The sequence below is a fragment of the Callorhinus ursinus genome, unplaced genomic scaffold, assembly GCF_003265705.2.
Source record: "Callorhinus ursinus isolate GAN/ISIS: 27379988/994484 unplaced genomic scaffold, GSC_fseal_2.0 scaffold4, whole genome shotgun sequence".
NCBI lineage: Eukaryota > Metazoa > Chordata > Mammalia > Carnivora > Otariidae > Callorhinus > Callorhinus ursinus.
The window spans coordinates 152,749,103-152,763,953 of NW_027397066.1; the positions used below are offsets into that span (position 1 = coordinate 152,749,103).

The 14,851-nt window shown below is 48.9% G+C and overlaps 1 protein-coding gene across 2 annotated transcripts in view; it reads left to right on the forward strand.

Annotated features, from left to right (window-relative positions):
* The window catches only part of INTS9 (integrator complex subunit 9), a 104,042-nt gene extending 92,805 nt beyond the window's left edge, over positions 1 to 11,237 (forward strand). For both annotated transcript variants that reach the window (XM_025873769.2, XM_073892537.1), the window contains 6 exons: positions 344 to 515; positions 3,423 to 3,547; positions 5,541 to 5,708; positions 7,713 to 7,811; positions 8,875 to 9,012; positions 10,508 to 11,237. In XM_025873769.2, the coding sequence (XP_025729554.1) occupies positions 344 to 515; positions 3,423 to 3,547; positions 5,541 to 5,708; positions 7,713 to 7,811; positions 8,875 to 9,012; positions 10,508 to 10,684 (879 nt within the window). In that variant the 3' untranslated portion in view covers positions 10,685 to 11,237. The remainder of the gene's footprint in view (positions 1 to 343; positions 516 to 3,422; positions 3,548 to 5,540; positions 5,709 to 7,712; positions 7,812 to 8,874; positions 9,013 to 10,507) is intronic.
* The last annotated feature ends 3,614 nt before the right edge of the window (positions 11,238 to 14,851 follow it).

A 14,851-nucleotide genomic window follows, 5' to 3' on the forward strand; every position in this document is an offset into this window, starting at 1 on the left:
TTCATGTATTTTGGGAAAGTTACTTGTACTTCAAATAATAACTCATATTGGGAACTTCTGGGGCCAGAGCTTGAAGTGTCAGGAAGCTCTAAAGGAAGACTTAGACTCCATCAGGCCTTAACAGCCTGAACAGAAGTATCCCCTGAGTATGTTAATACGTACCAGAAGGCCTCATCTGTTCAGAAAGTCACCTTGTAGGTAGACAATGTCTGTTTTTGACAAATATCAATCAGATTTGTTTATATTTGTAATTTCCTTCTGCTCCCTCTGCCATGCTGTGCGGTTCTTGCCTCTGCCTGCACGGGCTGACGTCTCTTCGTGTGCTTCTCTGTACATCTTGCAGCTCATTCAGACCAACAAGCTGAAGCACTACCCCAGCCTCCACGGAGACTTCAGCAGTGATTTCCGCCAGCCGTGCGTGGTGTTCACCGGGCACCCCTCCCTCCGGTTTGGGGACGTGGTCCACTTCATGGAGCTCTGGGGGAAGTCGAGTCTCAACACTGTCATATTTACAGGTAAACAAACAAAAGCTTGCCCTTTCCCCTGGGGCCATCACTCAACACACCGACCAAATGGAGACCAATGGACGAATTTTACAGTAAGACAGAAGTATGAACACTCATTTGTCGTAGATACCAAGGGTGAAGAAACCACAAGGGAAGGAGTCGGACTAGAGCAAGATGGACTGTTAGGAAACTATGCTGGACGAAACTTTCACAGCAGTTTTTGGAGATTTTTCCCTGAGGCAGATTTCTACTTAAATGTTTTTGTGAGGATTTTGTATGCTGTTTCAAGAATGGCAATAATTCTAGTAACCACTCTTGTTTTACCCTTTAGGAATTATTTCCTGAATTGGGCCTCTCTCCTTTGGTTATAGTTTTCCCTGGCTTACAGTTTTCCTTCTGGAGACAAACCCTTCAAAGTAGAACAGATCCTTTCATGAGGTCAAGCAGGGGTTTTACTTAATAACTATATTATTTTATCAATTTTAGATCTTTAGTCAGCCTTGGGATTTGGAAATCTTATAGGCAGTGAAATAAAAAACCTTGATCCGAATGTGGTCCAATGGACTGTAACTGAAGCCAAGTTACCCATGTCTCTGAGCCTCATTTCCTTCCTCATCAAATGGCGTTATTGCTGGCTCCTTCCTTGAGTGGCCCTGTGCGTTTAGTGAAATGTTATAAGAAGACACTTCATACAGTTCCTGGCACATAAAAGCTGTTAAGAAAGTTATCAATTGACTTCTTTCTCATTTCTTTTAAGACTTGAATGATGGACGAGAGTCTACTCCATCCCCAGCGCTTTAGGATCAGGGACACTGGGGCCCTTCCCTGGGCTCAGCCTGTTGGTGAGGAGTGCCAGAGGCCTCCACCACGTGACTAGTCAAACAAAGGTGGCATCACAACTCACTGCAGCTGGGAAGGACGCATACCATGGGGAAGTGGGAGGCATCTCAGAGCATGTTGAAAAGAACTATGGATTTGGGCTTGTGTTGGCTGATTTTGAGGTGGGTTCACAGCTGTGGGACATTGTTCTGGATTGGCTGCTGTCAGGAAACAGGAGTGGTTATGTGATTGAGTATCTTAATAATTCTTATCTAGAAGGCAAGAAGAATGGAGCCAGGATAGGGTAATATTTACTTCTTTTGGGGTTGGAACAGCGTTGTGGTTTTGTGTTCAGGCACGATTACAAAAGGGTTCTTGTTGTTGTCTTGATCCATTGTGGTCACCGAGTGGCCATGTCTGGTGTGAGTGCTCTGTGAAATTGTGTGTGTCCAACAGGAGAACACCGTGGCCTAGCCGTGAGTGATAGGCCAGCTCTGGCCAACAGCAAGGCCTAGTAGAAAGGGTCACGAGAGCTTAGAAAAGCAGCTGTCAGAGCTTAGAAAAGCTGTCAGCAGCTTAGAAAAGCAGCTGCTTCTCTGTTTCCCGTGCCCCCTTTGGCCAAGAGGAAGTCAGGCCACAAGACACTGACTCATGGTACCCAGAACCTCACCATTGCCAAGTTTTGCTAAGCGGGAGGCAATCTGGAGAACCTTAGGACTAAGCAGGGGTCTCTCCTGTTCTTTTTGAGGAGTTGTTGACTCTGATAGGACAGTGGGTACAGTGTTTACACAGGCATAGTTAGAGGATTGGCTATGGTATGAATTTTCCTTCAGCTAGGAAGAAATCAAGGGCTGTGTGATGGTCAATGACCACCTGGGATAATGAATTTAAATCTCAACTGGTGTTGAGGGGCTTTCAGAGCAGCAGTTAGGTCATTTGTGAGGTCTGGTTGTGTCAGAGAGGAGTCTTAGACCACTGTTGCGGATCGCATTACAGCCATGGCACAGTTGAAGCTCACACAGTCCACGTCAAAAGGGAGTCTGTCATCCCTCCCAAATGCTTGTCTCATTTGGGGGTGTTCTTCTCAGGAAAGAGGAGCTGCTGGATGGGGAGCAGTTTAAAAATCTGGAAGTTCCATCAGTTTTCCCAAATGCACTGGATAAGGTAGTGGGACAGGTGAGTGTACGCATGAGGGCTGTAAGAAGTGATGTCCTCGTCGGGGCACAGGCTGTTGGGAATCTGAGTATTATTTTTCACACCAGAAATGTGCCGGTTCTTCTGGCTCAGGGTGGACAGCCTCCTCGAGTGAATTGATTGTCCCTGCCAAGCAGGCTGCGGTGAGTGGTTCGGAGGGAACAGACGGGCCATGAAGGCTGCGCGGGGGCTTGGCTGAGAGGAGCACAGTGGCCGCAGCAGGAGCGTATGGTGACGTGGGGCCAGGGTCCTTTTCTTTTCCTCTTGGGGCATCCTGCCAAGTAGGTGGTGTGTGGCTTGTCTCATCCCTGCGTGTTAACTCTGAGCACTCGATTCGAGTGGCCTGCGCCAGATTTCTCCACTGTGAGGTCACTATTTTTATATGTAATCATGTCTTGGGGGTCGGGGCAGATGGACACTTTGAGACTACATATCCTGGTCTTCCCCAGATTTCTGTCTAATTTTTTTAGCATCTATTGATGATCCTGGTCAGAAAAAATTATTACTGTGATGGTTGCCAAATGGGGATTTTTTTTTTCTTTACCTTCATTGTTTCTTTTACCTTTATTTGGCCTTTTGTCGTAAAGAAGTGCTTTCCCTTCTCCCCCATTTACTTAGTTACCGCTTGTTTATCTCCTCTGTCTCTGTGTGTTGGAAGCCTTGAGCTCACACCCATCCATCCAATTCTGCATCCACCCTGCGCTGTTCACTTGGGCCTCTCCTTGTCCTTATGTGGAAAGACCTCCTCCCCAGTGATAAGGAACCCGGCTCCCACCGGCCTTCCACTGCCTCAGCCTCCCGACCGTGGGGCCGTCTGCTTGGCCTTAACCACACCAGCCGCCTCCTCACTTGGCGGCGACTCCGTTGTGTGCATTTCACATGTTGTTTTTGTGCTCTCATTAGAACCTGATTTCTCCTACCTGGAAGCACTGGCTCCCTACCAGCCCTTGGCCATGAAATGCATTTACTGCCCCATTGATACACGGCTGAATTTCATCCAAGTGTCCAAGCTGCTTAAGGAAGTGCAGGTAAGGAAGGGACCCTTCGCAGGTGTCCCCGCACGGCCCTGTCACCGCCGGGGGGTTCGTGCGTCTGTGGGGTGAGGGCCAGCTGCCTTGCTGCATTTCTTGCCTGGCTCACTTTTCACATGTCTGCAGCATGCTGGCGCGCTCCTTAGTTACCCTTCACAGCACTGAGCTTTACACCCGGAAAGCAACTTTCTGTTCTAAAGAAATCAAAAGTGGAAGGGAAAAAAAGCATAAACAGTCTATTATTTTTGATGAGAAAATTCTGTGTCCAGTTAAAAGCAAGTTGCCCCCTCTCCCCTCAAAAAAGTCATTCTAGAAATCTCATGGATCAAAAGACAGTTTAGCTGAGACCTGGATTGGGCCCTGTTGTACATGTGGATGAGTACCACACACTGGGTTACTTTGCTTTTTATGAGAGATTTGGTTTGGTTTGGTTTTTTGTTGCTTTTGTGTGTTTTTTCCTTTTGCACTTTCTGCCATAGAGAAAGGGCAGAAGTAATTGGGTAAATGGGTCGGTAAAAGGAAGGCTGTCTGCACAGCAGGAGAACTGAGAGGGAGGGTGGGGAGCGACCGCTCAGCAGCATGTCTGATAGTGGGCGTGGGGAGGCTGCTTGGGACTGGCCAGGAAGCGAGGCCAGAGGAAGGTTTCTCATTCCCCGCTGCCTCAGGAGCTCAAATGAGCACCACAGTGCCCTGGCATGTCTCCTGTCACTTCACCTAGTAATTTAGCAAGGGATGATTAGCTCCCTTCACTTTCCTCAGCCCAGGTCAGAAGTTTGCTTTCCTCCTCCCAGAATCTTTGACCTCGGGTTGGGAGGCACTAACACAGAACTCTGAGGAAGGGTAGCAAGGAATGGGAAGCTGAAGAGCCCCGGGAATGCAGAGATCATGGCTAATGGTGATTCCTCGCTCGCTGGCCCTACAGGAAAGAATATGGGCTTTCTCTAGACATGATCAGAGCAGTGGATAAGTTGGGGCCGGTTTGGTGATGCAATAGCCCATCGTGTACGCGTCAGCATGCGGGCAGAGACAGTTGACTAAGAGACCCCTACCCCCACCCCGGCCTCTCGCCATCCCCACAGCAGTGCTGCGCTCATGGATCCCCTCGGAGCACAGGGACAGTGGGGACGGGAGGCCACCTGGTCTCCCCTGGAGAAGGGGGAAAGGCGGCTGGAGGCCTCAGGCTGAGACCGTGCCGTCAGCTGGCTGTGAGAGGAGTTAACAACATACCACCCGGGTCAGGAAGAGACAAGGATGAGCCCAACAGAACAAGCGCTGTTTTGAACGCAGCTGGTTGGCTTGCTGGAAGGCCTCCTTCCAGGAACTTGAGGCCAGCTCCAGGCTCTTAAGTAAAAGCAGCAGCAATACAATGAATTCAGGGCTGCTGGGATCAATTTTCAGTTGCGTAGTATTTGTCCCAAGTAGACGTTGGTTTACTATTTTTGTCTCTCAAAATAACAAAGAGAGATATTTTGGAAAAAAGCTCTGATTCAGTCTGTCCTACACAATTGAGTATGTGACCTGACCAGTGCCCACTGTCGAAAACCAGCGGATCTGCCGATACCAGAAAAAAGCCCAACCCCGGAACATCAGACTAGCCCGAAAGTCAGCAGTTGTCGCCCACTGGCCACCAGCTGTCCCCACCAGTCAGTGATGGTAGGTGTGACAAGATTATGCCCTCCAGGGCCTTCAGGACCAGTTAAGAGTAGACCCATGGAAGTCACCATCAAAGTGCCTTAAAAATAGTAAACAAAAACAAATGCAAAGAGAGGCACTGGATTCCCCCACTGGTCTACATGGCTGGCAGTTGAGGGCTTTGCCCTGAAGTTTTTATTCTTCTTTCCCCGCACTGCGCTCACCTCTCCTGCTCCCCGTTACTTGGGTTTGAGAGGAGGAGAGGTCAGATGGCGTGAAAGTGGTGCGTTCGAGCGTGCGCGCACGAGGCCATGGCTGGGCCGTCTCCCTCACCTGCCCCTGTCCCGTCGGTTCTCAGCCGCTCCACGTGGTCTGCCCCGAGCAGTACACACAGCCACCCCCCGCGCAGTCCCACCGGATGGACCTGATGATCGACTGCCAGCCGCCTGCCATGTCGTACCGGCGGGCCGAGGTCCTCGCCTTACCTTTCAAGCGTCGCTATGAGAAGATCGAAATCATGCCAGAGGTGAGCCGTTCTCTCTCTCATGGTCAAACCTGGGCTTTCCCCTTGAGTCTCAGAAGAGGACTGTCCCAGAGGTGGCTGTCTTTTGGCCACAGAAAGCAGACCCTTAAGCGAGGACCTGGGAAGGGAGGTGGGGTCTTCAGAGCCTTCTCGTTTTTCGTGTAGTGAAGTAACAGCTGTTAACATCTTAAGTGCATCTCATAACTCTTCCTTCAGTTATGGACATTTATGATCTCTGCTTTTTCTATATTATAAATCATGCTTTCAGAAACATTCTTTCACAGAAATCTTTGTCCTTATACGGAATGTAGAGAGAACTAAAAGCATCATTGAGTTTTGCCTGGGAGAGGCCTGCGTGAGATGCAGGGGTTAAAATCTGTCGCCATTCTTCAGGTTTTGCTACTGCTAAGGAATGCTTATTTCTCCCCCAAATGAGAGTGTGTCCTCTGCAGCTTCCTCATAATCCTCCTCCTCTGTCCCTGTAAGTGCAAGACAGGCGACTTGATGTGCCAGCCCTTGTGGATGTGTTCTGGTGGGAAAACTCTCTCTCTGGTCTTGGGCAGCGAGGGATGCATCCCCCGCTCGCAGACATGTCTGAGCTGAGTGGTGGCGGTTGTGGACTCTAGGTAGACGTCCCTCGTGGCACAACGGAGTCTTATATTTCACTCATGGGGCTGCCCATGTCCCCACAATGCTGTCCCCACACCTCCCAGGCCAGTGCTGCCAGGCCACATGCGGACGGGCATTGTCGGGAGCCCGAAGCAGACATGGGTCTCCCAGGGGGAGCATTTCACACTCATGCTGTGTGTGCTTCCTTATTTCGTGAAACAGTTCTCACATTCCTCTTAAATGTCCTAAGCGGCGTCCTCTGTCTGTGGGATATTGATCTTCATAGTTAACATAAATGGAGTCTTGCATATTTATTCACTTTTGTTTTTACACAAAGGAGACTTGCACAGCCCGGGGTCTACATGTGTCAGAGTGATAGTCGACTCAACCTGGAAGCGAGGGCTTCTCACAAGATCACACATCGCTGCCAGTGGTGGGGTCGGGGAGCTCCAAAGCTGCCTCGGAGAAGGGGTGCACGTCAGACTCGGGTGGTAGGGAAAGAGATGGTTGGGTGTTCCACCTTTAGGAGAAGTCAGATTTCGAGGAATTAGCTCACTCAGTCCAAATGCTGCTGTCCTGTCCTTCCTACCTGACACTAGTCACCTGGTGGTTATGAGGTCAGACAGAGGCAGAGGCCGGCATGGAAAGTCGGCACCTGATAGGTATTCTGAGTAAGGAAGAGCCCTCAGCGGTTTCTGAGCGATCCCGTGGAAGTGTCAGGAGCGGTCTGGAAGCCACCTGGAAGGTGGATGTGAGGTTGTGGCAGCTCGGGTGATGAGCCCGTGGCAGGGTATTGGTGGTGCATCATTGGGGGCTTGACTAACAAAAGGGTGAAGCAGAAGGGTCAGCACCCTGGGGTCCTGGCATGCGACGGCACAGGCTTACGCAAGGTGGCTGCTGAGAGTTGTGGGCCGCCTCCAGGGAGAGCACCCAGGGCAGGCCGAAGAACACTGGGCTCAGGCTCCTTCTCTCCTCTTCTCAGCCCAGTTTACCCACCGCCACCACCCCCTTCTCTCCGCTTCTCTTACCTCCTTCTTTCTTGTATGTGTGATGTATTTTTGATTAAACCTATTTTTAAATTTTTTTACCTTCTTCCTTAAAGTCATGTAATCATTTTAGACTGCGATGATATAAACAAAAGTTCAAAAGAAAAGAAAAGGAGGAATGGCAGTCACTAATGGCTCAGCTTCATGGCGCCAGGTACCACACCTTTCCCACCAGGCTGGCAGGGGCGCGGCGCTGCGAGCAAGCTGGTGGCTGTGGAAAGCTGGCCTTGGCCATCCCCAGCCATCCGTGAGCTCCCCGTGTGGCCTCCTGGTGCTGACTTCGGATGGCGCAGCTGCAGCACCTCGTCCCTCACATGTAGGTGAGCCCACCTGAGACCCTGTTTGCTTCCAGCTTGCAGATGCGCTGGTGCCCATGGAGATTAAGCCTGGCATTTCCTTGGCAACCGTCTCGGCTGTGCTGCACACGAAAGATAACAAGCACGTCCTTCAGGTATGGGGGAGGGTGGGCTGGGCTTGCACCCTGAGTTGCCGCTGGAGCCTGGGAAGATGAGGAACCCCCCAGGCCACCCCCCACCAGTGGTCCTGGCACTCCAACCAGCACAAGTCAGAGACCAGACTCCTTAATGGATTAGATTTGAAGCACAGAGAACACGGCATATAAATTCTTCCCTACTTGTTTCTCTGGCCACATGCCTCAGAGAGATAAATGGGAAGAGCAGCTATTATTCATAGAGCTGGGGCCGCACATCATCCTAAGTGCCCTTCCCGGCTCCAAGCACCGGCGGCGCCTTCGCTAGACCCGCAGTGCAGAGTGCGGGGTGGGGGCTGCTTGCAGGCGTGGGGCGGGGCAGGGGGGGAGCCCCCAGAGCAGCAGGGAAACCCACCCCCCCACCCCCCGGAGGAGGCCTCCCCTACAGAACACGCCTGGGGAAGCGGGCAGCACCTGGGCAGCTGTGAGCCAACCCAGCCCACAGGCCACAGCACCTTGTCCCTGGCACCTCGTGCCCCAGTTCACCGTGTTTACTGCCTCCAGGCGTCACTCTGTAGGCCCTTGTCCTCGCACCGCCCCCCCCCCCCCACCGAGAAAAACTCCTTTCAGACTTGGACTTTTCTGCCATGTAAAATATGCGCGCCGCCACGGGAGCCCCTTGCCATGATCATTTCTCACCTTCCCACTTCATCCTCACCAAATTCCATTACCGCCACTTTGTAGATAGTTTCTCTGACTTTTTAAAGAATTTACTTGGAAAATACTGAAATGAATCATTTAAAACTTAAAAATGAGTCTTGATCAAAGGAAGACCCCTCTGCCAGGAAAGGCCCCGATGCTGTGTGGGTGCTTTGGCGTTAGCTTCTGTTACAAAGAACGCCAGGTGGAGCCCCCAGCCCACGGTGGCCCTGAACTCCAGAGCTGGCTGACCTTGCAGCGGGGATGGCGCGGGCCAGGCAGCGGGGTCCTGGGCGGGCTGGGCAGACAGGCTCATGCCGTGGCCCTGCACTGCCCACTCTCAGGGTGGAGTGCTTGATGGGATCTGCGTTGTCTCCCGCTCTAGCCCCCGCCCAGGCCGGCCCAGCCCACCGGCGGTAAGAAGAGAAAGCGGGCGAGTGAGGACATCCCGGACTGCAAAGTGCTGAAGCCCCTGCTCAGCGGCTCGATCCCCGTAGAGCAGTTCGTGCAGACGCTGGAGAAGGTGAGCGCTACCCAGGCCGCACGGGAGCAGCTTCCCTGCTGTTCGCTCGTGTGTGTTGCTGCTTTTTTCTCGGGCTCCACCAGCTGAGCTGCTGTCCCTGAAGCATCTGCTTGATGCAGGGTCATGGCGGGAAACAGAACGGGGGGACGGCCCCAGCGAGGTGAGAGAAGACCATGCCCTCCTTCCCCATAGGTCCCCTGTTTCTTCTCTGCCAGCCCCTTCCCATCAGATTCGGCCATGAGACTACCTCACCCCACCCCGTTTCTTGTGGGAACTAACCAGGGGAGCCCTTCAGAAACCTAGATGCGACCGATGAGCAAGGTGGGAAAGGCCAGGTAAAGACGACTTTGTAGGTCTGCCCCTTCAAGGCTCACTTTCCAAGAAGACCCCTTGCTGTCAGAGCGCCAGCATGGCCGTGTCACAAGAGACGAGAGGCTCAGGACTGGGGGGGCAGTGAGGGCAGAGGCGCCCATGTGGCCAGATCCCTGGGAGTGGGAGAAGCAACGCCCAGCAACGGGCCGGAAGAGGGAGGAAATCGGCGGAACTCTGGAGGACACTGGCCCTGCCCCGGATCGGCAGCCGGCCATCAGTGATTTAATTTGTCCCTGAAGGAAAGACTGTGACCACGTTGCGCAGCCCTCCTGGCCCCTGAAGGTGGGGACACTGTATGGGAATTAGCCTGGGAGTGTCCCGTGTGATGCAGTGAACACGGCAGCAGCTCCTTCCTCGGAACTTGGTGCTGCTCTGGCCCCTATTGGTAGGACTCAGCTTGACTTGTTTCTTTTTAAAGCTTGAAACAGCTTGCTTTCCCAGAAACACCTTCACTTAGTCCTTTGGCCTGGCTCATCCAGAAACTGACCCTTAGCACCTGTCCCTTTCAGGCAGAGCAGTCTTATTTCTACTTCTTTTCCTCTTTCTCAATTTCATGTTATGATGTGTAAGAAAATTCTGTAACTCACATTAAGGTAGTTAGAGAAGTATTTCTGTGCTGCCTTGTCTCCTTCTTCCTCGAGAAGGATTTGCCAAATCACAAGGCCATTGGTATCTTGCTTTGAGGAATGGCGTTTTCCTGGGATGGGATGAGGCTTTTTTTTTTTAATCAGGGACCATTGGCATGGTTCGGAGGCTGGTGATGGACAGCCCAGCATGGGCTGAACCCAGGTGTTTGGATGTGCTCCTCAGGTAACTCACAAAAGCTTATGCAGGTTATAGAAGTTTTGTTGTGTTTTGCATGAGATTTTGCATGTTTGGAGGCTTCTTTTAAAGTATATGCAGCTGTGTTTAAATTCTATTGTTGTAGGAGGTCCTGTGACAAGTCTGAAGAATTATATTGGGGAGCATCAAAAATGACAGTTTCTAGAAGGTTCAGTTTAGCCAAGTCTAGGAAGTGTCCTTTCTTAGAACTGTCAGTTGCTGCAATATCCTCCTGCCTTTCAGTCAGCCCCTTGCTTTCACAGTATCCATCATCCTCCTTTCTCTTCTTCTTTTGGAGCAGCATGGCTTCAGCGATATTAAGGTAGAAGACACAGCGAAGGGCCATATTGTCCTGCTCCAGGAAGCGGAGACGCTCATCCAGATTGAGGAAGATTCGACTCATATCATTTGTGATAATGATGAGATGCTCAGGGTACGACTGCGGGACCTCGTTCTCAAATTCCTACAGAAGTTCTAAATGGAACATCTAAGCCATTTCTACTTCACTGAAATCCTGCCATCCTTCGCTGGGGCTGCCCAGCCCAAACTGAGGAAGGGCATAAAAAGTTAGTCATGTCTTTGTGGTGTTCTCTGGCTTAAGGAATAAAGAAGTGGCCCTTGAGGGACGTGATTATCAGCAGTTACAGCCAGAATCTCCTAAGCTAGATTTCTAGCACTGTTTTGGGCAAGAGCTTTTGCTTTAAACTTAAACTCATTTTCTTCCCAATTCTGCCTCTCTTGAGTGGCCAGGATGGTACTGAGACGTAGCGTAAGAGTAACAAGCAGCTTTCCAAGAGGTTAATGGTGGAAGGAGAGGTAAAAGATGACCGAGTTAGCAGTCTGTGTTTGTTTTTCATGGTTTCATAGGCCTTGGGCAGGGGTAATTAGTCTTTGCTTGTGTTTTATTTACTTGTCTACAGTGCTACACCTAATAAGAAAGATGATCCAAAAAAAAAATTGGTATAATGAACCATCTATATGTATTTTATACTGTGAGCCCATTTTGTTAATAAAACTTATTTTTTATAGAAGTACCTGTGCTCTCTTGAACCTAGAATGTATACATTGATTTAGTATCTGAAAAAATATGAAACTATACAGAACAGCATAAATTTAGAAAATACTGTAGTGGGGCACCTGGATGACTCAGTCGGTTAAGTGTCTGACTCTTGATCTCAAGGTCGTGAGTTCAAGTCCCATGTTGGGCTCCATGCTGGGTGTGGAGTCTACTTAAAAAAATACCATAGCAAATTTTAGTTTGGTGCATGTAAGCATATAATCCAACATTATTTAGAAAACTCAGATATGTTTTTCTTAAATTGTATGAAATGGTGCTTAACTTTATCTGAGCTGTGTTTGTATAAAAAACACCAACACGGGACAATTGGGTGGCTCAGTCTGTTGGGCGGCTCAGTCTGTTGGGCATCCAACTCTTGATTTCGGCTCAGGTCATGATCTCAGGACTCTGAGATCACGCCCTTTGTCAGATTCCATCCTCAGCACAGTCTGCTTGTCTCTCACCCTCCCCCTCTGCCCCTCTCCCAGCGTGTGCTCTCTCAAATAAAGATATAAATAAAATCTTAAAAAAAAAAAAAAAACCACAGATTGGTAACAGCAGCCTTAACCTGAGGAAAGGTCCAGAACACACAGCCCAGGCTCCATTAGTCAATCCTTGCCACAGATGGTCAGGATTCTCTGCATTAAGCAGAGCATTAAACTCAGATGCCCATAGACCCCTCTAATAGTAGGCTAGTACATTTACAATAATGCTGCTGCTGCTGCTGCTTAAAACCAATATTTACCAGATGACATCTAACAGCATCAGTTGTGACGCATGTGCCGATTTTGTGAGTATTATTGGAAGGGGGATAAGAGCACAAGTCTTAAAATTGGTCAACTCGGAAGCAGGCCCAGTTCAGCCTGTTGTTCCCACAATCTTTTTAGACTGGTTGAAATTCAGTCAGTAGTCAGTCCTCCCAACTTGGCCAGCAGCTCTGCATCACAAAGGAATTTAGTGAGCCAAGAACTATGTACAATCCTGTTACTGGCTCAGGTTTTAGAGAGAGTTGATTGACCATTCTCTCTCTGGAATGGCCCTGCCAAAGGAGGGATTCTTCATGAGAGGAGGAAAAACAAGCAGTTTCCCCTTGCCAGACTCGGGCACAGGAATGCTCAGCTTTGACAGGCCTCCGTTTTCCAAGGTACAGGTCGTTCCAATCAATCAGGGGGCCTAGGATGCATTTACAGAATAAACTGGGGGGGCCCACAGCCTTGGGGGAAGATTGACCTTACAAGAGATGGACATGCCATTGCTAGGAAAGCTTACTTTTGTTTTTAGGACAAGACTGTAAATATGCACCACATGTAGAATACCTCCTAATAAAACTTTTGAGAGAAATCACGTTAAATTTCAAACATCTTTTAAAAGGAGAAAGCAGTATAAATTCAAGAAAATAAAAATGCTTATTTTACTTGGATTTGGGCCAACTTTGATGTCTGTTAATGGGCTTGCTCAGAGAGCCCAAGGCATTGATCCCTTAAGAGGTGATTACTGAAGAAACAAACAGTATGTAAATGCAAATCAGTCCATAAACTGACAGGCCAGTAATAACTTAGAAATTCTAAAAACTGTAATCAAGTCACCACCACCTGCTGAGTGGCAGAAGCCAGAGAGGCAGGAAGAAGCAAAGAAGCAAAAAATCATGTGTTAGAGCAGAGAGAAAATCTAGAGCTGGCTCTTACAAGAATTAGGAGAGAGCAGTTATGAATAACTGCCTAGAGTTCAGATATTTGGACACCAAACTAGGTTGGTTAGTAGAAGATCCAGAAGGAACAGCAGAACCTGCCTCCCCACACCATCGTTATACCACTGACAGCGGCTCTATTGGAAATGCAGCCCACTGACTATGGACGCTGACCTGGTGAAGAGTTAGACGTCCAGAACAACTTCTACTCAAGCCCAGCAAAATCCTAATGATGAAATAGTCATTGAAAAACCATTACTTGTGGGGCGCCTGGGTGGCTCAGTCGGTTAAGCGTCCGCCTTCAGCTCAGGTCATGATCCCAGGGTCCTGGGATCGAGTTCCGCGTTGGGTTCCTTCCTCAGCAAGGAGCCTGCTTCTCCCTCTCCCTCTCCCTCTGCTGCTCCCCCTGCTCGTGCTCTCCCTCTCTCATCTCTGTCAAATAAAATCTTTCTTAAAAAAAGGAAAGAAAAACCATTACTAGTGAAGAGGAACCCATTTTTATTATTTCTTTTAATCTAAGAAGTGGTGTATTTATTGTTGTGTAACAAATGACACCAAAACTCAGTGGCTTAAAGCAACATGCATTATGTCACCATTTCTGTGGGTCAAGAATCCGGTGTGGCCTGGCTGGGCGCTCCTGCCTCAGAGCTGTCTCTCCACAGGGCTACAATTAAGATGTTGGATGGGGAAACTGAAGTGCAGAGATTAAGCAACTTTCCCCAAAACATAGCCAGTAGGTGGTATCTGCCTTACCATAATGTCACATGTATCAGGGATCAGAAGCAGGCCGGGAAGGGGGGACATCCCTGTTTAGTCCACTTCTTTTCAAGTAAAGGTAACAGCTACTTAGCCTCTCCTTGATCCTTTGGGAGCTTGAAGCTTCTGGACTTCACAGTTGTCCTACACAGGCAGGAGTTGGCTTTCCAAACTACAGTGGAAGTAGCAACAGAAACAAGAGTGAAGAAACCTCCAAAGCTGTCTGATGATACATTCCTATAAGCCAAGCAAACTGGCGGGTAGGAAAGGGAGACACTTCTCTCTGGCGCCGAGTCCAGTTTTTCCCCTGCGGCCACAAAGAAAGTTGAATGTTGTCTCATCATTTTATGCCACACTGTGGGTAGGTAGGAAACATCTGATGTTATCAAATTCACTGCAGTGGAACTTTGGTAAACAACATTACTCTTCTTTAAACCCAATGAGGTTAGAAATAACCAACTATAATTCCTGAGGAAGTGGCAACTAAAACTAGAGACAGGCCACGTAGAACTTGGCCAAAAATGTCTAATCTCGCCAGACGCTAGAGCCAGCATCGATCATGAGTATATTTACTAAAGATTAAATGCCACAGTCTCTAGTGCTGCTTGGTAGCACAGTATGGGTTTTAGTCGCATCATAAAAACATTATTTTTCCATCTACAGATTCAATAAAATCCTTAGCAATATTCCAATGACATTTTTCACAGAAATAGAAAAAAACAACCCTAAAATTTATGTGGAACCACAAAAGACCCTGAATATTCAGCCAAAGTAATCTTGAAAGAGAACAAAGCTGGAGTTCCTGATGTCGAGCTTTATGACAAAGCTATGGTAATCAAGACAGTATAGTACTGGCATAAAAATAGACACATAAACCAATGGTACAGAGAGCCCAGAAATAAGCCCACACTTAAAACAGTCAACTAATATTTGACAAGGGAGCCAAGAATACTCATTGGGAAAAGGATAGTCTTTTCAATAAATGGGAAACTGTATAACCACATGCAGAAGAATGAAATTGAACTATCTCACACCACTCAATAATTAACTTGAAATGGATTAAAGCTTTAAATTTGAGACCTGAAAGCACTAGAAGAAAACATAGGAAGAAAGCTGCTTGATACTGGCCTTGGCAATATTTATTT